This window comes from Colletotrichum lupini, chromosome 6, assembly GCF_023278565.1.
Source record: "Colletotrichum lupini chromosome 6, complete sequence".
NCBI lineage: Eukaryota > Fungi > Ascomycota > Sordariomycetes > Glomerellales > Glomerellaceae > Colletotrichum > Colletotrichum lupini.
This window is the reverse complement of record NC_064679.1, coordinates 1,172,059-1,196,896: the sequence shown is the minus strand read 5'-3', so window position 1 is coordinate 1,196,896 and position 24,838 is coordinate 1,172,059. Positions and strand designations below refer to the sequence as shown.

Below are 24,838 nucleotides of genomic sequence, written 5' to 3'. Positions count from 1 at the left end.
CGCGTTATCCATCTGTCCCACCAACACCCTGGGCTGGGCCCCTGCCTAGCGGCGCGCGTCCGCCGTCAAGGGGTTCACTGGGGACGAATTATGCTAGGTCCAGATAACGGCTCAGAATATCCATCCATCGACGCAAACCTTGAAACTGTTCAAGATCGAGGCAGCACCCTTGTCCAGTCTTTGGCAAAAACCGCAGAAGATATGTAGGAATCAGTGCTTGAACAATAGTTACCAAATACTCGTTGTGTTGACTCAAGGGAATCATGCCTGGAACGATCCGGGCTCCATTCGTATCTTTTGGTACATACCCTTCTTAACGCGATGCGAGGCTATGTTCTTCTTGAGGCTCAAGAAGGGGGCTCTAGGGTCTGTTTCCTGATGTCGCCCCAAGTATGTATGGCCTTTGGGCGGGAGCACGCGGGAGGTTGCTTACCGGCTTACCTGCTTCGGTGCTTCGATGTGTTCATCTAATGTCAGGTAATGGGAAAACAGCCACGACGATAAAGGCAGACTTGGGAGGGTAATGAGACCTTCACACATATCTTGATCGCTTGCTCATTGAATTCCACACTCCTTGTCCTCGGGTCCGCGTCCAGCCCAGAGTCGTGTCCCAGTCTACGAGTTCAAAGAACACAGACGATGGAACTTGAAAGCCACTCAAGTCGCGGACATATGAATGAGCCTGAAGGCCCATTCACAGCTAGCAATGACGCTGGCCTCCTCATTGAGGTCGCTTGGAAGGACAGAATGTTGTATACTATGCTGCAACGTGATGAGCGGTGAAACACTGGGCTGGGAAACGAATTCATGTGTGATGAACACAGATACTAATGAGGTGACTCTTGCGTCTCTCAAGAGCGCGCGCATAAATCCACTGGTTTTGCTTGTTGATGGGGAATCTGAATCGCTATGGAAGGCGAAGCATGAGCTTCCCAGGCCCTGAAAGCCTGTGTGGCTTTCACATCGTCGGCGGCGAGTATGAAGCATTGTCATTTGGGAAACCGCGTCAACTCGTGAAGGCTGCGCCGTGATGAGCTCAAAAGAACTTGTGGCAGTTTGGCAGTGAACAGGGAAAACGACCCGGTGGTGTCTCAGTCTTAAATCGGCTTCGGGGGTGTAAGCACTTTTGATATGGGAAATATTTGGCTGGAGGGGAGAAAAGGCGCGTCGCGCTTGGCTGAATGAATTCTGAGCACTACTACGACGTAAGTACTGGGTAGATGATGGCGTTGATTTCAGGGGAGGGTGTCCAAGAACATGACGATGTCAGACCTAAGCTGTCTAAGGTAAGTTGGATTGAGATTTAGCGCGGTCAATTGCTCGGAAGCTAAATTTGGAGTCAAGGTAGATTTAGATTGAGATTGCCTGTGGGATGGGGAGTTGGTGAGATTGTGAGCACACCGCCAGTTCTGAGATCTCCAACTCCTCCAAATTGGCAGGTCCAAGAAGGAGGCTCCAAGGTGCGGGCAGTCGACCTAAGCATGTTGGAAGGTAAGACCCCACCCCACACGACGGATCACCCCCTACGACAGATCACCCAATTCGGCCACATTCAGCCAAAACCGCTATTTTATATATACATAACTAATTATAAAATAAATATTTTAAAAAATACATAAGCTATAGAAAAATATAAATAATATGAAAAAAATTCAAATTTTTTTATATATCATATTATATAGTAATATTAGATTTAAAAAGTATTCTTAAATGTTAGTATTTACTAGCAGTTTTTATACAAATACTAACATTATATTATGCTCTATAACTCTTTTATTTATTAGAAAAAATAAATTTTTAGAATTGATTATTTTTAAAAGATTTAAAATAAACTTATATAAATAGGTTTTCATTAGTAATATAAGTATTATTATTTATAAATATTGAGTTATATTATAATAAGTGGTATTTATAAAAACCTAAATTCCCTTAGGTTCTATAATTAGTATAACGCTAAAAATTGCATTTTTAAGCTTAGAAAAATAAGATTTACACAAAAGAAAAGTGGCACAATTGCAGACTCGAATTTGAGGCTTGTTTGCTTTACTACCTACCGTGGGTGACCGGCCTGTCGTTGTCCAAGGTAGGCCGGACTCGAGCAGGACAAAAAAAAAGGACAGTCCCGAGCGTCGCACTACTTTTGTCGTGAGACGAGCCTCATTGCTAGTCCATGTCAACTAAGGGACAAGGAGCTTGCGCTAACATCAAGTCGGTCAATTGGTTTTGCTACCTATTGGGGGGGAGGGGGGTTGGAGGCGACTGAGGCGAGCTGTGTTATGATGTATGGGTGCTCGAAATGGGGGCGAATTCGAATTGCAGGATGAGATCATCAACTGTGGTGTCGCTACGTACAGGAGCAAAGTAGGTGTAGGTATCACGGTGCATGACCTCACCTCAAGCGGGCGGCGGCAGCGGCAGGTATTTCAATAACCGCCAAGTGCGACGGTTACACTACGGATAAGACTACGGGGTGCACTGACCTGAGTCAAGTTCCCCAGATTAAGTTCCGAATCCGCCATGTCTTGCTCTCTGGTTCGGGGGTCTCAAAGGAAACTCAATGTTTACTTACCCCAAGTTCTGAGGTTTGGACAATAGATACCTATCCAGTGAGGACAACTGTATGTGGCCGTGCCGGATGGATCTCCAAGGCTTCACCAACATGACGACACCTCATGCATGGATATCGGAATGATGAACGTGGGGAGGCAAAGAAGGGGATAAGTATTCGGTCTGCGTGTGTTAGGATCTTGTTACTGTAAGGATGATGAGATGCTTCTTGCTGCTTGCACGTGTGTGGCCAACGGTCAAGCGCCGATCATGAACCGGTCAGGCGGTGAGGTGCATGCGTTTTGGTGGGGCGGTGTCGCGGGCCGCCAATGCCGTTATTTCTTGCCCGCTGTGCTTGCTGCAATTGTTGCTGCTGCTGCTAAGGCAAGTCACTACTGTCATCCACCTGCCTGCGTTACTGCGTATCATGTACGGAGTAGCGGACGGGAATTACTTGCCTTTCCCAAGCCTCCCCCATTGCCTCCATTGCCCCCCATTTATCACTCCCCAGGCCATTACTTCCCCATTGCCCTGCGATTTGCGGCTTGAGCTGCCCCCCAAGCTTGTAAAGGCCAAGAGCCCACCCCAAGGAAGGCCCCAACCTCTCTCCACGACCCCGCAGTAATTTACATGGTGCCAAAATCGTCATCCCGATCCTCTTTCTTCTTTTCCTCCCATAACCTTACTCTGCGTACCTTACTCTCTCCAACATTCCAACCTCTGAGAAGTGTAGGAGAAACACCAAGACATCCAGACAAAGGAGACTCTCACGATACCTACGATACCACACCATGGCTCCATCAAAACGAAAAGACCCCAAAGCATTTCCTACGCGCCAACTGGCCGTTCTCGGTACGCCCATCCCCATCCTCTCTCTTCCAACTTTCCCCTCCGTCTCATTCTCGACAAACTCAGATAAGGAATCTCCTCTTCTTATCAGCGCTGTCCAGTGCCATTCAATGGAACACACTGCGACTGTGGGCTAACCCGCGCGTCACAAACATATAGCGATATGTCGATTCTCCGAGCCCATCGCCTTCAATTCTATCTTGGCCTACACCTATAAGATGGTCAAGGATCTCGGCATGGAGGAAGACGCCGGTTTCTACGCAGGTCTTTTGATCTCCGCCTACGCCGTCGCCGAGGCCATCACCTCAATGGGATGGGGAACCCTGTCCGATCGCATTGGTCGCAAACCAGTCGTGCTATTTGGTCTCGTCGGTGTCGCCATCTCCAGTCTGATTTTTGGTTTCGCAAAGACGTATTGGGTTGCCCTACTCGCCCGTTTTGTTGGTGGCGCTCTCAACGGCAACGTTTCCGTCATGCAGACCATGGTGGCAGAAATGGTCAAAAATCCCGACCATGAGCGTGAGTCTCTCTCTTTCTCTCTCTCTCTCTCTCTATGCCGGTGTAATTATCGGCGCAAATTGCGGCGAACGACAGCGTACTGATTTTTTTTTGTTGGGGAAACAGCCAAGGCCTACGCCGTCCAACCCTTCGTATGGACACTGGGCGGCATTATTGGCTCTGCCATGGGCGGTTTCCTCGCCCAACCCGCCGTCTACTACCCTTCGGTCTTCTCTGAGGATGGCATTTTCGGCCGGAATCCCTACTTGCTTCCGAATCTCGTGTCCATGGCAGCAATCTCCCTGGCCGTCTTGCAGGGTGCTTTCTTCTTGGAGGAGACTCTCGAATTCGAGGAGGACGATGACCTCCACAACGGTCGCAATAGCGTCGCCGTGGACGATGATGACGCCGTCGATGAGACCACGCCCCTGCGCCGCGCACCCATCCGGACCTTCAACCCGCGACGTTCCATTTCCACTAGCCATTCGCGACCGCGCTTCGCCGAATCGAGCTTGCCTTTGCCATTCGAGCACGACTTTGACCTCAGGAGATCGTCCTTTGGAACGGTACACTCAATCAAGGTCATCCCCGAAGACCTGCGCCAACACCTCCTGAACTCGCGTGCCCAGGCGACGGGGCAGAAGAAGGTCAAGACGTTCAACAAGACCGTCGTCATGCTTATCATTGCCTTCATCATCTTCTCGTACCACCAGATGGCCGCCGGTACTCTATTGCCCACGTATCTGCTCGACGATCCTTCCGACCTGAAGCACCCGCGCGGACAACTCGATTTCCGGGGCGGTCTGGGATACTCCCTCCACGATGTCGGTGTGTATCTGGCCATCAACGGTATCCTTGGACTGCTCATCCAGGGTCTTATTTTCCCCATCTTTGTAGAACGCGTCGGTGTTTGGGGCTCCTTCATTTCCATGATTATCGTATACCCAACTGCGTACTTGCTGCTGCCCTTCTTGTCCGCCCTACCTGAAAGCCTCACCGAGGCTGGTATCTGGTTCTCCCTCATCATGCAGAGTTTCTACGGCATCATCATTGGCCCCGTTACCCTGATCCTGATCAAGAACGCGACGCCCACTTCGCAAGCCCTCGGAAAGGTCAATGGCGTAGCCATGTCCGGTGCCTGTCTGGCGAGAACCGTCTCCCCGCCTCTCGTGGGAATCATTTACAGTTTCGCTGGTTCTGCTGCCGCCTGGTTTAGCTGTGCCCTCTTCGCCGTCATCGGACTGATCCAGGTCATCTGGGTGCCCAAGAAGCACATCGACGTGGACCACGTGGAGATTGACAATGCCATTTCGAGACGTTTCTCGGTTACGTCCATGAGGAGAGACAGCATCGAATCAACCCGTGGCCGCCGCCCGAATGGTATTGTTTAGGTGGATTATGACGAAGCTTCGAAATGTCTGCATCTACCGGGGCGAGGGGGAGTTTCCCAACGACCATCCTGATTATTTTGGCTTCTTTGACCCTTCCATCTTCCTCACCATACCTTTGTTGCGTTCAATGGCATTGGCATATGTGCGAAGCTGTGCGACAACATTCCTCATTTAATGAGCCTTTTGGTAACGGTCTATCATGGGGTGTTTTGATATTCATTTGATCTTTGTTGTTTTTGGTGTTGATATACGCGCTCATGGTCTTATGAAACTATTTTCCAGAATGGAATGCAGGCGTTCTATATATACACGACTCTGCTTATTTTGTTGGACAACATTTACGAATGATTGTTTACTTTGCGGGAGTCAGCCACGCATACGAATTGACTTTATTCCATCTCTCCCGATCCTTCATCCTCTCGAACGTGTGTTTACGGCCTGTGGAGAACAGACGACGGAACGAACCCTGGCAGCCGTGGAAATCAGATGGTCATCTGGACAAACGACGTTGGCAGAATTTCTGACGTACACGGTTGCATTATCCGCGCTAAAGTAAACTCTAAGTAATAACCGCGCAGGTCATAGCTTTGCGATAAGTGTAGCAGCTAGCTAGACTCAGCTCGTGTTAGTGGATTCGGTGTTTGTCCTGCTCGGCTGCAGAAGACATGTGAGAGACTAAGGTAAGATGGTATAAGCTGCGACCTGTCTACCTTACTAAGAGAGACTCTACATCATGACATGTAATCAAGCACTAGGCTTTCAAGAATAGTACCGCATAGGCCCTCATACTTGATGTCGAGATGTTTATCAGTAGGATATTGACAATTGTGTACCGGAAGACTTCACCCGTATTATCTTCTATGCCTCATTCAGATAAAAATGACTTACCAAAGCATCACTTTGAAAAGTTCACTATAGTATCGAATAGTCGGTTTTCCACCTACTCCATGATGGTCTGTCACCACAAGCCTACTCGGTGCTCTTGCAAAACCTGCAATCCGTTGTGTCCCGTCACTGCCATCAATCACATCATCAGAGCTGCAAAACTTCTACCATGGACGGCTCTGTGACATGAGCAATGTATGAGTTAAGACTTATATCCATATGTCCGCATTACTGCACCAACTTTGGCTGATGAAGAAGGAGAGAAGACTCTTGATGAATCAACTTTCTGAGTTTCTGCGAATCTTTACCGTGTTACCTAGTTTGAGTCTATCTTAGTAAGCTTTGAAGAAGAAAATGTTTCAAGATTTGGTACTCTATGGTCGCTCTTGAGGAGTTGTTAAGCATGTCGGGTAATCCCAACTGCATTCTTTCTGCGATAGTACCTGTCTATCATCAGCCTCTACGGGCTTTAATCTACCTAAATGATGGAAAGTTGAAGACTCCCCAACTTATAGGTGTATCAGATTGACTTCCTTTTCTCGGTACAATATTTCACAAAGCAAGGACTTGAATTTTTGGGTGTACCAAGGTACGGGTGGTCAATGGCATATGCCACCTGCGATACGTGTCTCCGCCTGCGATCGTGGAGGATCGCGATATGGTTGCAACGGAACAGATCAGGGCCTGTTCCCCGTATGCGGATCAAGGGGTCGCCTGTGACCGGGGCATAAGTGGAACTGGCATGCTTTATTCCTTTCTGATGGTATGGTTTGATAGCGTTGCCTGCCATGCCCAAATCATGAGGAATGAGGCAAACGAAACGCGTCGAAACCTGAGAGCTTGCAAAGGACGTCTGGGTCACTGAGAACCATTTTTTGCAAAAAGTTTTATGTTACCTTTGATTTCTTTATGGTACTTAAATAATGCGAGAAAACACGCTTGCTAGTTCGCTCTGAACACCTTGAAATTCAAAATGGTATCATGTGAAAAAATGCCCTGTGATCTCCCTCCAGTCCTCCTCCTTCACATATTCTCCTCAAACATCCTGCTTCCTCTCCTTATCCGTCGGATCTGTCCACGACTCGGGCTCACTCGGCGTCGCGGCATGCAGCATCCTCCCCTTGGACACAACGCCGCCCGGATCGAGTATATTCTCCGTACTATCCTCCGGCTTCGTCGTCAAACTCCCGCCACTCACAGACGTCCCGTCCGCGTCCCGGTTATCGATCCCCGTGCCCAGCGGCTGCATCCCGCTCCTCCTCGTCCCCCACGTCTGCAGCGCATACTTTGAACTCTTTGGTCTCGAGGCGCCGCCGCCGCCGCCGCCGGTGGTGCTGCCCGCGTTGCGGCTCCGCTCGGCAAAGTACTTCACCATGGGCGCCAGCGTCGGGACGCAGGCGATGATGATGCCGATGCAGGTCTCGACGACGGACCACTGGATCGATTTTGCCGAGTCGAGGTAGTTTACGAGGTTTTTTATGGTTTGGATCCGGATGGCTTGGATTATTGTGACGAAGATGCCGAGGATGAAGAGTGCGAGGAGGACGATCTTTTTGCGTTTTTGGATTTGGGATTTGAGGATTACGGGGAAGGGGAGGAACATTCTGTGTTTTCGCAGTCTGTCATCAGCGACTGTCGGATTAGAAGTCCAATTCGACCGCGGCATATAGCCGACTGCGCAGGGGCCAATTAGGGGCCCTATTTACGATTATCGTAGCCAGCCTAACCTACGGTTAGAACCTCCCTTTTATACTTACTACGTAGATATTTATATAGTTTAATTAATCTCTTCGTTAACTACGGTTCGAACTAACTACTTTATAATAGGGATACTAATATTAATTAGTAGTTAAATTCTACTATTATAAATTAGTAAGGTATCTTATTATATAAAAAAAACGATCTCTTAATACCGCACGGGATAGGAGATTTATACTAATTAACCTTATAGAAGTAGACGAAAAAGGAGGTAATTCTTAAATACTATACGGAATTGAGTAATCGTAGCCCTTTACTACTTACGAGAGGTCGACGTCTATTATATTAAACTACGTTAATTAATAAAACCGCTTAAATAACTAGCCTTTTACTATCGCCCTAAGCAGCTTTTTTACTAAATAACTTTTCTATAGCCGGCCTATAATTAGAAATTAACTAGTTAAATTAATAAAAATATAATATAAAAGAGTACTGCGCGATTAAAAAAGGGGATTTTTAAATATAAATATTCTTATTTAGTAGCGAAAATAACCCTATAAGAGTTATTAAACTAAGAGATTTATAATATATAAAAAAGTTTATTATTATAAGGATTTTATAAGTATAACCTTAAATCCGTAATCTAAACGACCTTTTTATAACTCCCTTAACTACCCCCCGGGTATTACTTAAGAATATAATATAGGGGACGGTTTAATAAAAGAGGAGGGAATTTAGAGGTCCTAATAGTATCGAGCTAAGAGTATTACGGATCTCGGAAATTAACTTAAAAAGAAAGTAGCTACCCTAAAGTAGTCTTACGACCTCTTACTAAAGTTATTATTAGCTTAAAAAAAGGCTAAAAAAACGAGGATTTAAAAAAAAAAAAAAGAATCCTCTAGAGGGCCGCTAAAAAGCTTCTTTTTTATACTAGCTCCCGGTACGAGATTACTAATTTTAAAAAATTAATAAAAAAAGCTATTTAGAGATTATAAAGAGCACGAGGCTTAAGAAGTTAGAAATATACGGGATAGCGGAAATTAGTAATTAATAAAGATTTTAAGACTAATTACTATATCTTCTTATAGTAATATAACTATTTACTACTACTATTATTAAAAAGAATTACTAAAACCTACCCTTTTATATTAAACTAAAAAAAGGATTTTAAAAAGTATAATAGCTAGCGATTTAAAAGGGTAGTAATAATTACTAAAAATAATAAAAACGAGAGTAATAGCGAAACGGTAAGAAAAAATAAAAATCTCCTAAACCTTAATAAATTCGTTAAGTAGTAAAAGTACGGATTTACTACGACTAGTGCGCGGATTAGATATATCCCCGTTAAAATTAAATATATTAGTAATTACTAAAACGGGCATAAGCTAGAGCACGACCCTTAGCAAGTTAGGGTAAAAAAAAAGAAAATAAAACCCGATCCTAAATAGAATCCTAATCCCTTATAAGTAGGTAAATATTAACCCGGACTATTAAGGGACGTAGATATATAAAATCGCGGATTAGCCTAATAATAAGTAAATTAATATAGTATTAATCTATTTAACTAAGGTCTATAAAAAAAAGGGGTTATAGGGGTAACCCCTATTCTATAAAATCGTAGACAACCTTAGTTACTAACTAAATAAATAGTTCGCGAGCGCAAGCCTAAAAATCGCAAAAGTAGTTAATAAATTCCTTTACGGGCGAGGGGTATTACTAGCGTAATTATAATTATAAGAGCTATACGAAATATTAATAACAATAATTATAAAAGAGGAATTCGTACTATAGAACTAAGTATAGGTCGATAGAGCGTATAATCGCTTTAACGAATTTAAAAAAAGGGTAAACGACCTAAATTTCCTTCCTATAATTACTAATAAAAATCTATCGTTATAAAAGGATATACCGGGGCAAAATATAGTACTAAAAGTACGATAATTAATAATTCTATTTATTTCGATTTATAACTCGTTACCACTATTAATACGAAATTCGGCGCTAATCGGTTAATAAAAAAAGAAGTAAACGACCCGAAGTCATTAATAATACGCAGCGACGTAGGGATCGTATATAAATATTAAAAATCTAGCGGTAAATACAAGGTAATTTATAAACTTTAAAAAGATCTTTTTAAAAGAGAAATTATATTCTAGGGGGAAATATAAGGTCTTATAAGAAACCCTAACGATATTTTATAATTATTATAAAAAAGTTAGAATTAGGGAATATTAGTACTATTTAGTAATTAATATCGTACTCGTAAGTAAAGCCTCTAATTATTATTACGAAGCGGTACGTAATCTCGATTAAAACGACTTTCTTAGTATAGTTAACGTAATCTAAAGCCGCTTCGAGACCTACGATAGGAACCTAGAGCTCCTATTTAAACTATAAGCGATTTCTTTCGTATTTATAATTAGGATAATAGAGGGTAAATCGCGAGTAGAGATCTTTAAAAAGCTTATTAATTAAATTAATAAGCTAGTAAAAACCTAGCTAAATAAGGGGATAAACGAGCGAAAAGTCGGATATCTCTATACCGTAGTTTAGTATATACTAAAGGCAAAAATAACCCTATACTAGGCACCCGAAAACTACGAGACGCTCTACTCGAGGCTAAGATTTAGCTTTAATATTAAGGTAAGAATACCGTACTAAACCTACCTCTAAGTATATAACGGCCCTTATTAATAATATTAAGTTAATCGAACGTATAATAAGAAAAGAAAAGAGGCTAAATATAGTAATTACTAATAAGGAGGCCCAGATTTGTTAAATAGGTAGAGATTTAACTTACGGGCAGGGTAATAGAAAAAGCAATACTATATTTATAAAAAGGATAGATATTAGTTAAGTAACTACTCTAAAGAAGAGCGTACTAAATTATATAAATAATATAAAAAGTTAAGGGTAGTAAATAGCAAAACTAGCCCTTATTAGTTTAACTAATTCCTCGTTATATATAAAAGTAGATCCGGGGGCATAGAACTTAGTAATAGTAGCTAAAATAGCGGCCTAAAGTATATACCCCCTATAAGAGATTTAGAAAATAAGGAAGATCTTACCCCCTATACTAACGAATTAGATTATAACGAAATTAATAATATTAACTACTCTTTTTTTACCCTATTAGCCTCTAGAGGATATATAAAGCTAAACGAATAGAGGGTAATAAAAGCTCTTAATAAGTAGGCTTTTATTTATAAATAGTAAGGAAAGGTCCCTTAGATAACGAATATAGAGGTAGCTAAAAGGGCGAATTTAATAAGGCCGAAGCCTATTCTCTTAACAATTAAAAAGAAGACGCTATTTCTTTTAATATTTAAAAAAAAAGAATATAGTACTAAGTAAATCTAAGGGCAGCTAGAGGGGTCCTTTTTATACTACCTAGATCCCTTAAATACTAAGCTTATATAAGTATTCTATATAAGCGAAAAGTACGGCCTAAACGATTTTTATAAGATTATCCTAAATACTAAGGTATTATAATAGTTAACTAGAGGAAAAGGGTAATTCTAAGCGCTATAAAAAATTGCGCTAATAATGCTTAATACGTTAACGGTAGGTATTACGAGGATTAGTTTCGGCCTAAGTAAGGAAATCGTCGCCCTAAGTATAATAAAAATAGAGACATACTTCGGAACGATAACTTTTTATATTTTACCTATTAATACCCCATTTCTCTTATATCTAAAAAATATAAATCGATTAAGTATTATATTTAATAATACGAGGAATAGAATCTCTAGCGGTAAGTACTTTAAAATAGTTAAATGACGATAGGGGTATACGTTTATAAAGCTTATTAACGATACAAAGTTGATTAATTACCTAACGGAAAGTAAGCTCAAAAAACTATACTAAAAATTCGGGTACCCGTCGGTTACGAGGCTATATAACTTCTTAAAATAATTAAATAATAATAATATCGAAATAGGGGCGCTAGAGTAGTTAATAAAAGTATATTACTAATACTAAATAAATACCTAAAGCCTACGCAAATTTAAGTTTAAATTACGTAATAAGCTTAACTTTAACTAAGAAATCGTTATTAATATCTTCTACTTAAATAGTCGGCTAGTACTATATATAATCGACGTAGCTATATCTTTTTAAGTAGGGCAATTCCTCTAGGATTTATAAGTAAAAATAGTATAGGTAGCCCTACGAAAAAGCTAAATCGATATATACTAGGGACCGCTAGATAGTATTAGAACCGACGTTAGTACTAGCTTTAAATCGGTAGAATTTAGGGACAATGCGATAGCTTACGGTATATAACTAAAAGTCGTACCCGTTAAAGCATACTATAGTATTAAAAAAGTAAAAAGGGCATACTAGTAGTTAAAAAGGGCGTTTAAAATTATTAGAAAGGAAAATCCGGATTCTATTAATAACGAATACTTCTAAATAGTACTTAAATACTATAACGATACTATAGGGCCTAACGGACTTATATTAATATTATTAGTATTTAGAGCATATTTAAGAACGACCTTAGCCTTGTTACTATTACTAGGTATAAGCTAACAAGCCCGAGTAGTTAAAAAAGTAATATAAGTACTACGCGAGGTAAGCATAAAAAGGTAAGTTAACGAGGTAATTACTACGCGCAATAGGCCCGATATAGGGGATAATCTAAATATACCGCTAAATTCGGATATATAAATATAGCGCAAAATTACTTAATAATAAACTAGGCTATATAAGTTAATTTTTATTAACGAGCGCTCTTATATAGTCGCAAGAGATCGTAACTAGCTACTTAAAGTATTAATTATAATAATTAAACCGTATTATATAAATCCTAATAAGGTAATTTCTAATTTATAAAAAGAAAAAGAGCTAGGGGAAACTATATAACCCGCGGTAGAGGTATAGGAAATTATCCTTAATAAAATCGTCGTAGTAGTACTAATAAATAACGAAGAAGAGGAAATTACTAAAAGGGTATTAATACTACCGGCGAGACGTTATAAAAAACTATAACGGCAAGCCCTAACGTAGCAATTTATTACTAGCGACGAGGTAATTAATACTTTTTATATAATAAAAAAGAAAGCCGATTTCGAGCTAGTAGTTAAACTACGTAAAGAAGGCATAATTATAACTACTAAAAAGCCGTATAAAAGATTAGACCTTATTAAAGTAGACACTTTTCGTAATCGAGGGGTCTATCGATTTATTTTATATAACCTAGAAAAATATATAAACCTCTACATATTTAAATCACGAATAGTTCGTAAAATTAAAGGGAAAAGAATACCCTAGTTATACGAAAAGTCTAGATACGTAATTTAGGAGTACGGTAACGTTAAAAAAGCGACGCTATTTATATAATTACCTACTATATAGCGCTATAGCTAACGATTAATAATAATACTAATAGTATCGCTATAGAAAAAAGGATATAAGATTTAGAGCCGTAATATTACCTAGGCCTATACCTAATCGGCTATAGGGCTTATAAAAAAAATCCTAGCCTATTTACTAAAAGAAATAGCTAGTAAGTACTTAAAAAGTACGATTATTAAAATACTTAAGCTACTATATAGGCTCGCAAAATCGGGCACTTATTAATAAGCTACTTACTACGATTTTTATATTAATTAACTATTAATAATTACCTCTACGTACGACCCGTACTTACTAGTCGCAGAGTACGAAAGCGACTAATTTAGGATTATTAAAATATAGACTGACGATATATTAAGCCTATTTGATATTAACTTTATAAAAAAGGAGAATAAAGAGCTTTAAAAAGCGAGCTTCGTAATAAAACTAAAAGAGGTTTTTATAATAAATACCCCCCTAGTATTTAATAGTGGGATTTTTATAATCGAAGGGGAAACCGTTGTTTTTTAATAAAAAGGGTAGGGTAAGAAGATTAACCTCGTTAATCCGAACGTAATTAATATTAAAAAGTAGTATAAGGCTAAGCTTATATAAGGGGTATATATTATAAGTATTTATTAGCCCGAGGCGACTTTTAATTATACTAAAGTAGCGTAAGCTATAGATCTAACTAAATAAGACGTTAAGGTATTTAATAAGTAGCTTAAGTAGTAATAAACGAATTTCGATTAAGGTCTCGTTTATTACTTAATCGACCTTATAATTAGTAAGCTCTACGTCTTTATTAATAGGTTATTTACGAATAATAACGACCTTACTTCGTAATTAGGGTATATTATTATCCTAGCTAACGAAAGTATAAGTAAAAGCGAATTTACTATATATAGTAATATAATCTATTACTTATTAATTAAAAGTAAGTAGGTAATAAGAAGTATATTAGCGTTAGAGGTCTATAGTATAGTTAATAGTATTAACCTCTCTTATGCAATTTTAATAATACTAAAGAAGATTACTAATCGAATTAGCCTTTTACCTATTCTAACGGTTATTTATATAGATTCTTACTCGCTATACGAATATTTCGTTAAATTAGGAATAATAAAAGAAAAGAGGCTTATAATTAATATTATAGCCCTTAAGTAATCGTATAAAAGGCATAAAATACTTAAAATCCGTTAGATTAATAATAAAAATAACCTCGTAAACGCTTTTATAAAAGTAATACTAAATAAAGGATTAGAGTAATTCGTAGGTAGTAGAAAAGTTATTATATAAATAGAGGAATAGGTTATACAAAAAGAGTAAAGAAAAGGGAGAAAAAGAGATAACTTAGTAAACGGGCCCGAGGTTAAATTATACCTCTAACCGTAGCGGTTAAATTAATAAAAAAAAGAGAAAGTTAGTATTAGATTAGAAATCTAATTCGACCGCGGTATATAACTAATTACGTAGGGGCTAATTAGGGGCCCTATTTACGATTATTATAGCTAGCCTAACCTATAGTTAGAACCTCCCTTTTATACTTACTACGCAGATATTTATATAGTTTAATTAATCTCTTTATTAACTACGGTTCGAACTAACTACCCTATAATAGGGATACTAACAAGAAGGTAAAGTCCATTTTTTGCTGCTTGCCCTTCTTCTTTCTCCACGTACTTATAAAAGCCCGTCTCCGAACCCAGTGGTGTGGCAGACCCTTGCTGTATCACATTTCGTTGCGGCTGCGGCACTGCATGTGTGAGGCGTCGAAATTGCGCGAGTGGCTTGCTGAAGAGATTCGGGCTTTCCCAATTCTCCACATGTGCCGGGGCGGTAATTGACGAATACCCAGTTTCCCCCCAGCTCCCCTTCTCTTGTCTCTATCTCGTACCTTACTTTGTAAGGATACGCTAGGCTCACCGGCGCGGCGCCTGCGAAGATCAAAGGGAACACCCAGCCGGGCGGGAAGGATGCAGCAGCGTCGTTTCGACGGTGGAATCTGTGTGCGCATTTGCCGCATGCGTAGTCACTAGTCGGCGAAGGCAGGAGCTTAAGCTCGTGGCCACCATGCGGGGACGACAAGTCCTGAGTACTGACGTTATGGCAGGGTGTGACATAGTTTAGCGTCGGCGATGGCTTGTTGGACTATGGCTTTGTTCCTGGAGATCAGGCTTCGAATTCCAAAGAGCTCGCCGAACGGCGCGCGTTATGTCTCACTCATAGAGCCAGACAGCACAAATCACACCTTGCCTGGATCTGTGTCTCGACTCTCGAGGGGGCCTGGGGGTGGCCATCTCTCCTCCCTGTTTGTCATCCGCCACCAGGAGTTCAGGCTCCCCCAAGATCTTGTGTCTGTGAGACCCTCGCAATGATGCGAGACTATGCAAAACACATCATCCAAGACGCTGCTCGTATCCCTCACGCTCATCTATTTTCAAACTTTCGCCTCGCTTTTCCTGGCCCGCTCAAGGCCTGGGCAAGTGGACGGAACATCTGATCGATGATCGATCAAATCGGTTCCCCAAGAAAGCCCGTGTTCCCGCCCTACTATCCATTGCACGTACGACGATACGACCAGAGAGGGAGGGAAGGAAAAAATAATCACCCTAGGAAGCTGGGGTTCACAAGCACCGGCAGGGCATAAAAAATGAAATGAACGACAGGGCCGCCTTTTGTGATATCTGATCTTTACAGAGGGCTTTCAACCTGTAGAAACCCCAGTCCTTCGAGATTAAGGTTTCGCGGATGACCCAGGTCCGTCCCGCCCAGGCGTTCACGAGTCAAGCGCGGGCAGGGGTGCCGAGATGCGGCGAGCCCGGCGAGGCAAATCGGGAGGCCGGACCACCCCCGGATGTGGGTCCCCCGCGCCGCGACCCTTGCCCGTTCACTTCAATACCATAAACCACCCCCCGCGCGCGGTTCCCACCGCCAAGATGAAGAAGTGCGGTTTTACTCCGTTGGTTCAAGGGTTCGCAGCGGAAACACGGCTTTTGGATTTCTCCATTTGACTGGTTTACCGAGGATTAGGCGGACCGAGGGACAGAGATTTCCCACGTCTTACGGAGTACTATATGGTATCCGTGGTGCCCGGCTTTACTGCGTATGCCCGCAATTTGTTGTTGGTTCCAACGACTGGCCCGCCTGCATATTGAGTATGCAAGGTACGAATCGTCAGCAAAAATGAGCCGACCAACGGCAGACGGCACCGGCTTGCGGGGGGGCGCAGCGGTTTACCCCGACGAACCCCCGGAGATCATGTCCAGAATTGTGCAAAACCGCGCAGAAAGTGCTGGTCATTGAGTGGGAATATTGCGCCCTCTTGTATCTTTGCCCGGTGGACAAGACGGCAATACAGATTGAGGCAATTTAGTAAAGGGAAGAAAGAGTCCACTTTGGGCAGCGTCGCATATACAATATCAGAGCATCTGCCTCGTGTGAGACTTTTCCAAAGTGGTTTGTGTCTCTTTTGGCCCCCTCTCACCCCCTCTCCGCCTTTTCGCTCTCGCGACATCCTCCTTCCTCCGCCTCCTTTTCTGAGTTTTTACTGCTCGGACTGTGCAGCGATCTGCGAGGAAGCTAAGAGCCTAGCCTAGAGAAAGCACGTTCCTCTCTCGAAATAACCTTACCCCCATTGCCAAGATGCGCGTCTCGATCCTCGCTTCCTTGGTCCTGGCCGGCGGAAGCGCTTCCGTCGCCGCCAGGTGCTCGGGCCTGGGCAGCTCCTCGACAAACTCGACGACGACGGCGCCTTCGTGCAAGTATCTGCCCGGAGACGCGGGATGGCCCTCTGCGAACACCTGGGCGCAGCTCAACGAGACCGTTGGGGGACGTCTGGTCGCTACCGTCCCGCTGGGAAGCGCATGTCACGGCGATGCCTACAACGCGACTGAGTGCGCTCGTCTTCAGGAGGCGTGGCTCTATTCGGAAGTCCAGTGAGTTTGCTATTCTCGCTCTGTCTCTTTTACCTCGTAGTCTTTCTCGCTTGCTTTCTTCCTCCCTCCGGCTCAAATTCAGCTTGCAGTCACACCTCCCTCTTTGAGGAGTTGCGTGACCCAAACCCGCGTCCTGCGCGTGTGAGAGATATCATGGACAAGGACTAATGACTCGCGTCCAACTTCGCAGCATGGAGTCCTCCTCCTCGGTTATGGCCCCCCTGTTCGCCAACGCCAGCTGCGACCCTTTCACGGCGCAAGACGTCCCTTGCACCTTGGGTAACTATGTCAGCTACGCAGTGAACGCCTCTGGGCCCGCGGACGTCCAGGCCGCGCTCAAGTTCGCGGATGAAAAGAATGTGCGTTTCATCATCCGCAACACGGGTCACGACTACAACGGCCGGTCGACCGGTGCCGGTGCCCTGGCCATCTGGACCCACTACCTGAAGGGAACCGAGATCGTGGACTGGGATGATGAGCATTACGCCGGCAAGGCCCTCAAGGCTGGCGCGGGCGTGCAAGGCTTCGAGGCCATCGCCGCCGCCAACGAAGCTGGGCTTGCCGTCGTTACGGGAGAGTGTCCTACCGTTGGCATTGCTGGAGGCTATGTTCAAGCCGGCGGCCACTCTGCTCTTAGCACCATCTACGGCCTGGCCGCCGACAACACCCTCTCCTTTGAGGTCGTTACCCCGACGGGAGAGCTCCTCACGGCCTCGAGAGCAGAGAATGAAGACCTGTACTGGGCCCTGAGCGGAGGCGGCGGCGGCAACTACGGCGTCGTCACCTCCATCACCACCCGCGCCCACCCCGACGCCCCCGTCAGCGGTGCCAAGTTCGCCGTCACCGTCGCCGACAACGAGACGCTGTACCAAGTCATTGACGCCTTCCACGCCGCTCTCCCGGCCATCGTCGACTCGGGCGTCATGATCATCTACTTCTTCGGCCCGGGCTTCCTCCAGTCCCCGGCCATGACGGCCTACAACAAGACCCAGGCCGAGGTCGAACAGATCCTCCAGCCCTTCACCGACTCTCTCGCCCAGCTCAACATCACCCTCCAGCCGAACCTCACCTCCTTCGACGGCTACCGCGACCACTACAATAACTACTGGGGCCCCCTTCCCTCCGGCAACATCCAAGTCGGCACCCAGCTCTTCGGCGGCCGTCTCCTGCCCCGCGCCGTCCTCCCCGACTTCGGCCCCACCGCGCGGCAGCTGGTCGAGCTGGGCGTCACCTACATCGGCGTCGGCCTCAACGTCTCGCACTTTGGCCACGACGGCGCCGACGAGAGCGCCAAGTTCAACGCCGTCCTGCCCCAGTGGCGCGACTCCATCGTCCAGGTCTCCCTGACCCTCCCCTGGAGCTTCGAGGTGCCCTTCGAGGACATGGTGGCCGAGCAGACGCGCATGACCGAGGTCGTGCAGCCCGTCATCGAGGCGGCTACCCCGGGCGCGGGCGCGTACATTAACGAGGCCGATTTCCAGCAGAAGGATTGGCAGGAGACGTTTTACGGCGTAAACTACGAGGCTCTGCTGGGCATCAAGAACAAGTACGACCCCAAGGGTCTGCTGTATAACGTGGCCGCTGTCGGTAGCGAGGCTTGGACTGTGGATAACAATGGACGCATGTGCAAGAGCAGCTAACTTGCTGAGAATAATGCCTCGCGCAAGGTCAAGGTCGCTCAAGCGCCACTAAAACTCTAAATGTATAATGTGTACCTACTTATAGTAATGTGCTATGAACATGACCTTTTTCTACGCGTCGATGATTTCTCATTTTTTTGTTGGATATCAAACATAGCTAATTTCATCGACAACACCTGGTGAGTTTAACAGTGACCTCTTATAGACGGGCGCGATGGAGTATTATGCTAACCAGCGGCCTTGAGTAAAGCATCGGACAATTGCTGTTTCACACACCTTGATAAACCATTTGCTTCCCTAGAATGCTGGAAGAGCTTTGTTGCTCGAAATGTTTATTCGACCAAACTACAAAAGTTTCTAAATACCGATTTTTAGAGTTGTACCTGTCTATCGGTGGCCTTGATTTTGTCAACGCAATATCATCTTCCAAAACTATGATCACAGGGATATCTGGACAAGAAAACATCTTATTTTTGCAGCAAACTCAATGGACCGTCAGCATCTATCAAGCTTGTTGTATTGGCATACCATCTACAACCGGAAATTTGATAACTACTGTAAGTAACTGTTTGGATTGGTTCCCAATATGATCATTGTGAATTTTAATGATCAAGTAACAAGATTTATCCCCCAAACGGGACATTTGTCATGATCAGGCCAAGGTACCAGGGCACATACAATAAGTCAACATTCACACAAGAGCACCAAAGTACACTCGTTCAACAACCGACCACCATCACAATTCGCTCTCTTACATCCCTCCTCAAACCCAAAAACCCAGAGACCTCAGTCAACCCAATCCACCTCAATCTCAACTTCCTCCCCCTCCATGACCCCCTTCCCACTTCTCACAAGCTCCCGATACATAACGCCCTGCAACCTCTCCGCAAACCTCGCCTCCCCATCCACCTCAACCCCCAAATCCCTCCCACAGAAAATCATACTCATGAACCCTTTCTTCGCCAACCTCGCCACATCGGCATCGGTATCGTGACTCAGCTCCTGGAGACGGCGTCGCCAGCGCAGCCAGTGGGACATGCTGAACTCGTCGCGGTGATTCGGTCCGTTGAAGGACCGTCGGCCCGCGAGATCGGATCCATTGCCGCGGTGGTAGTATGATCAAGCCCAGCTGCCGCGGGAGAAGGACAGCAACGCGCGAGGAGGGCATGTGATGCGTGCTCCAACCATACTCCAACTGCAGGTATCAACTCCCTCGACACAACATCATCTCTATCCCCGTTTCCCCCCAAAGCCCTCTCAAAAACCCAAAACGCAGTCCCAGCAACAGACTCTCCACACAACCCCCTCGCCAACACCCTCGCAGAAAACGCCGCAAGATCCCGACTTTTCCGCGTCGCCGCCGCGCTCGGCAAGTCTGCCGTGACGAGCTGCTCCCACGCGAGCTGTAGACTCTGCCCGAATCCATACGACCCCCAACCACCACCACCGGCAATACCCCCGACGATACCATGAAGCCGTCTATAAGCCCCGTCAAACTCCCTCGTCCACGCCAGCAAACCTACGAGACGATCGTGAAACGCGTCGGCTGCGTCGATTACCTGCGCCGTGGACGTGAACATTCCCCAGAGGACATTGAGACCTTGCCGGGCGAGATCGTCTGTCTCTGCTTCTGGATCTATGTTTGCTTCTACCGCATGACCATCTCTCTCCTCTCGCTCCCCTCTTGGACTGTCGTCCGTCTGAGCGACTTCGAGATGGGAGTGGGAGGTGTGAGCGGCGGCTTTGAGAAATTGAAACGCGAAACTCTGGATCGAGGTCAAGAGTTCCTGTCGTTCTCTGGCGGTGGACGGTGGAGAGGCCAAGTCTGCGGTGAAGCCTGCGCGCGCCTCGGCTAGGAAGGATGCTGTATTTGGGGTGGCGGAGATGAGGCGCGTGGAGGACGACATTTCTGTTTGCCGTTGTATGTTCTTGAAGTGTTGGTGACGGCGACTAAAGTTGGTGACGCGAAGAGGGGGGCAAAGGATATTGGGGATGCGTACACAGGGAAGCAAATGTGCAAAGCTTTTCTTGTATTTGGCGCTCCTTCGGTCAAGGAAAGTAGAGAATAAGTGTTATCAAGTTTCCGTCTTCTTAGTAGTACGGACGCAGGAGAGCTTTAATATAGAAAAGTCGGGATCCCATTCCTGTGGTCTTCAGGCAGCCGTTGTAGTCAGCTCACGTGCAATCATAGGCACCAGGCCTCCTTGAATTTTCTCATAATGATGTATTTGACGTGATAATTCTGATGTTAGGAATCTGACCAAAGGTAGCTCCCGAAATGTTGTTGATATGTAGCTCAATATCGACTCGATATAGGGCATGTTGTCGTCGTTTTGGATGAGTTAGTCCTGACCAATCACATGACGCCCCACAGGACCCACTGGATCGGATTAGGCAGGCAATTGCCTATCGGTGGGAAATAAAGGGAAGTAAAGATGGGATGAATGCCATGGTCAAGCTTGTGTAAGGGGGTTTAGACTTTCTTCGTACTTTCGATCCCGCGGAAAAGTGTGTCAAAATTTTGAAAAGGTTTGAACAGTTTGATTCAGCCAAGTAGTCGATTAAATTGCCAGACAGCCCGAAAACCAATGCACCCCAACGCCGCATTATGCTGTTAACTTTTATATTTACAATGATACGAAACAGGTCGCAATATTTAACCGTTGACATTGACGGGAAAATCTTCGTGATCGAGTTGATAATCAAGTCACTGCAACGCACTGGGCGCAGCTCCTGGAGCACCGTTGCCGAGATTACTTGGTCTGTTGGGTCGAACAACTACGAAGCCCTGTTCCGAGGCCGGTCGAGGTCGGACAACCTGAAACCCCTGCTCCCCCGTGCCAGATTGGCCAGTTACCCTTGCCCATAGCCCGGACGAAGACCGGAAGGAGGGTCGCGGAGCCGGTGGCCTGGGCAACTCCTCCGACGCCCGCTCTACTGGTGGCGGGCGAGGTACGTTGTAGTAGAGATCTGCTTCACGGAAGGAATAGTCATTCCAACGTGGCCCGAGAGGCCCATCGCTGGGCCTTGTGGGTGATCTCTGGGATGTCGAACTGGAATCCTCCTCGGTTGACTCTGATAGCCGGCTGGGGGACATGATTGACTCGGATCGCTGAACAGAGTGCTTGTCTATAAATGTGGTAGAAGTCGATGTCGTTCTTGAAGGCGTAGAGGTAGTGTACAAGGAGGAGCCGAGACTGCGTGGGTTCTCGACTGACGAGATAGACGCACTGGACCGCGGTGGCCGGAAGTATCGACTAGAGGTAGTCGAAGAGGCTAGGTGCATAGTGCTGGGACTATCCGACCGATATGTCGGCCGGAGATAGCCCGCGTTGGGTGATTCAACAGCGTTCGGCTCAGGATACGATGTGTCTGGCATGCTGGACGTATACATGGAAGCGAGATTGGTTCTTGACACCTCGCGTCGACGGAGCTGGCGGAGGCCATAAATCTATAGAACATGTGTTAGAAAAGTTATTAAAGACATGGAATTCTAAGTTTTACCTCTGGTCGCGGTGCTGTCCACCAGCCCTTGACAAGTTTCGATAGCTCACAGAGAGTAGGAACGAAGAAGCCAAGTAGTAGCATGCCGCCATGAACAGCTAGAAGTAGATATCCGATAGCACTCTTGACGCTGATCGGTGTCGCAAGTCCGGGTAGGAATGCAACCAGGAAAATCAGGCTGCAAAGCCGAATGGTCGCCGCAATGCTGCCAATGGAGAAAGTCGAGTATGCTTGAAACCCGGCGATGCTAGCCAAGAGCACGAGCTCGCAGGCACCGAGGACGGCCAACTGAGCCGGCCCGGAAATCTGCAGGCCACCAACGGCGGCGCCGCGGACAAACGTGAGGGCGAACAAGACAAAAATGAAAGTTCCATCCCGGCGGCGGGCGTCGTCCACGGCACGGAGTTGTCGATAACGCTTAGTGCTGTCGAAAACTAGGACGCCTAGGCTGCGCGTAGGAATTTTGCGGATAAGCCAAATAAAAGCGGCCATCATGGCAAGAATTAGTGCGACAGCCATTGATGTATGGTATGCGGGAAGGATCGAGGCGTTATCGAGCTGATAGAAAGACAAAGCTGCAAGTGGAAACATGAAATACGACAAGATACCACGCAAGACACGACTAGTCGTGTATCTCATGCCGCCGGCCGACCGTGAAAACTCGCTGTCAGAGTCATGACTTCGCTTCATAAACCAGACGACCTCAAGGACCAAAGCGACACCAAAGGCGATGATGAACATGAGAACGACCATGTTCAACCAAGTGTCCATGGTCATTGGTGCACCTGCGATCTGGGTCATGAGTTCCAGGCCATACGTGCCGCCGTATGTGCCATTCAATACGTAGATGCCGTCTTCGACCCTGTCATACACCACGCCGTGGGTGACTGGGCCGTTGACAAAGAGGGAAAACAAGTTGAGGTGACTGACTACCGGCTGGTAGAATCCAGGATACCGCAAACTGAGCCCGCCGGTCAAGAAGATGAACTGAAGGTACTGGAGACAATCCCCTACGTTCGGCAGGACAGTCTGTATCGAGCGTTGCTCTTCGCCATCCTCATCGTCTAGCGCAATCGGTGTGCTGTAGGTAGAGCGTAAAATACCGACAAGGAGCACAAAGAGAAAGATGGCCCATGTCGAGTAAGTGACGATTGCGGTGACGGTTGAACTTAGTGCTGGAGTGATATTTGCTTGACGACAGCTGATCTCCTCTGAGTCATTTCCCTCGAGGTGCAAAGTCGTATGGAATGTTGACAATGGTGGCAGACGGCCGATATCTTCCGAAATAGACAAATGAAGGCTGAAGGGGTTGACCAGTGACGAGCGCCAATTCTTTGAAAAGTTGAGCTTTTCACATGTTGTCTGGGTTGTGGTTTGATACGCAGCAGAACGGCCTAGCATTTCGAATTCCAGTGTTGCATAGGGCATCCTTCGAGCCAGATCCTGGCATTCCGCTTCTTCCATCCATCTCCCGACCTGGAGTGTCAGCTGGTTCTGGCGCCCATCGTCTGACGGCTCCAAAGTGGCTCGCAGACTCTGGGGAACGAAGACATCTGTCTTGCTTGAATGACCACCACAGCCCTGCCATTGCACATAGGCCCCTGAGGCACAGGTGGCCACAAGCCCTACCAGACCAAGGCGTGCGAGCATTCCCGGCCTCAGTCGCGATGAGTGGTCTCAATACACACAGATCGTACGCAGTCCACCAATATCACGACCTAAAGTTGAGGTGGCGGATGTTGATTGGTCGTCTGATTACAGCGATGTCGAAGATGCGGGAGAGGAAATTGAGCGTGGTGAATACCAACCGGCAAACTTCAGACGCCTCAATCTTTTTTCATCTTCATGGTGGAGACTGGTCACGGCGTCGCATTGCCGAGGCCGCTGACGTTCAGCTACTCGTATTCTTAGGTGTTGTCTGCAAGAAGGGTTCGCCCCCGTCGCAGACCATCCCTGACTCGTGAATCCACTGCGGCACTTTCTGCGGGGGCAACAGAATGTAATTCATGCTTAAGTGGTTTGGCACCACCTGAGAACCGTGCTTGACTGGTTGATCGCAGGATTAATAAGAACAAAGTAATGGAGCTGATCGAATAGCGTATCTAGTACTCCGTACTCCGTAATAACCCTTTCAAGTAAGGGTCTCCGTAGCGGTTCAGAGTTGAGTCGTAGAGCCGTTGCTATGACGGGCTGAGAAGTCAGGGGCGTTGAGTGGAGCAACAACGTGGTACAGGAAAATCAAGATGAACTAGCATCAAATTCTCGTCCCAACTTGAGATGAAGGAGTGAGGCGTTAAGAGCCGCACGGGAGAGACGGTCGACCCTGAACGATTGGTTCGAGGCTTCTGAGATCCGAGATAGAAGAGAGCTACGACGCCACCGAGTGTGGCGTTATGATCGACGTGGTAAACAATAGGTGCTCGGGGACCGGCTCGCAGAAGATAAAAAAAGACAACAAGAGAAAACACACGGATGTGGTGGCGGCGACGGCATCCTCCTTGGCCACGATTTTTGGCACCTGCAAAGCGTGGCTATGACCAGGAGATGGCTT

At 45.8% G+C, this 24,838-nt stretch overlaps 6 protein-coding genes across 6 annotated transcripts; 3 read left to right on the top strand and 3 right to left on the bottom strand.

Annotated features, from left to right (window-relative positions):
• Window positions 1-2,283: 2,283 nt before the first annotated feature.
• On the top strand, window positions 2,284-5,460 carry CLUP02_11829 (major facilitator superfamily transporter; the record flags this gene model as incomplete). Its single annotated transcript, XM_049290796.1, has 10 exons — window positions 2,284-2,338; window positions 2,400-2,437; window positions 2,491-2,582; window positions 2,649-2,697; window positions 2,770-2,976; window positions 3,059-3,168; window positions 3,281-3,524; window positions 3,576-3,915; window positions 4,021-5,224; window positions 5,286-5,460. The coding sequence occupies 10 exons, from the start codon at window positions 2,284-2,286 to the stop codon at window positions 5,458-5,460; spliced, it is 2,514 nt and encodes an 837-aa protein (XP_049147941.1).
• A 1,746-nt stretch (window positions 5,461-7,206) lies between these two features.
• On the bottom strand, window positions 7,207-7,773 carry CLUP02_11828 (uncharacterized protein; the record flags this gene model as incomplete). Its single annotated transcript, XM_049290795.1, has 1 exon — window positions 7,207-7,773. The coding sequence occupies one exon, from the start codon at window positions 7,771-7,773 to the stop codon at window positions 7,207-7,209; it is 567 nt and encodes a 188-aa protein (XP_049147940.1).
• A 3,641-nt stretch (window positions 7,774-11,414) lies between these two features.
• CLUP02_11827 (uncharacterized protein) lies at window positions 11,415-11,648 on the top strand (the record flags this gene model as incomplete). The annotated part of the gene is made up of 1 exon (XM_049290794.1): window positions 11,415-11,648. The coding sequence occupies one exon, from the start codon at window positions 11,415-11,417 to the stop codon at window positions 11,646-11,648; it is 234 nt and encodes a 77-aa protein (XP_049147939.1).
• A 5,202-nt stretch (window positions 11,649-16,850) lies between these two features.
• CLUP02_11826 (FAD binding domain-containing protein) lies at window positions 16,851-18,783 on the top strand (the record flags this gene model as incomplete). Its single annotated transcript, XM_049290793.1, has 2 exons — window positions 16,851-17,143; window positions 17,334-18,783. 2 exons carry the CDS (start codon window positions 16,851-16,853, stop codon window positions 18,781-18,783), a joined length of 1,743 nt encoding a protein of 580 aa, XP_049147938.1.
• A 995-nt stretch (window positions 18,784-19,778) lies between these two features.
• Window positions 19,779-20,690, bottom strand: CLUP02_11825 (uncharacterized protein; the record flags this gene model as incomplete). The annotated part of the gene is made up of 1 exon (XM_049290792.1): window positions 19,779-20,690. One exon carries the CDS (start codon window positions 20,688-20,690, stop codon window positions 19,779-19,781), a length of 912 nt encoding a protein of 303 aa, XP_049147937.1.
• An 800-nt stretch (window positions 20,691-21,490) lies between these two features.
• Window positions 21,491-23,937, bottom strand: CLUP02_11824 (uncharacterized protein; the record flags this gene model as incomplete). The annotated part of the gene is made up of 2 exons (XM_049290791.1): window positions 21,491-22,234; window positions 22,288-23,937. The coding sequence occupies 2 exons, from the start codon at window positions 23,935-23,937 to the stop codon at window positions 21,491-21,493; spliced, it is 2,394 nt and encodes a 797-aa protein (XP_049147936.1).
• Between the last annotated feature and the right edge of the window lie 901 nt (window positions 23,938-24,838).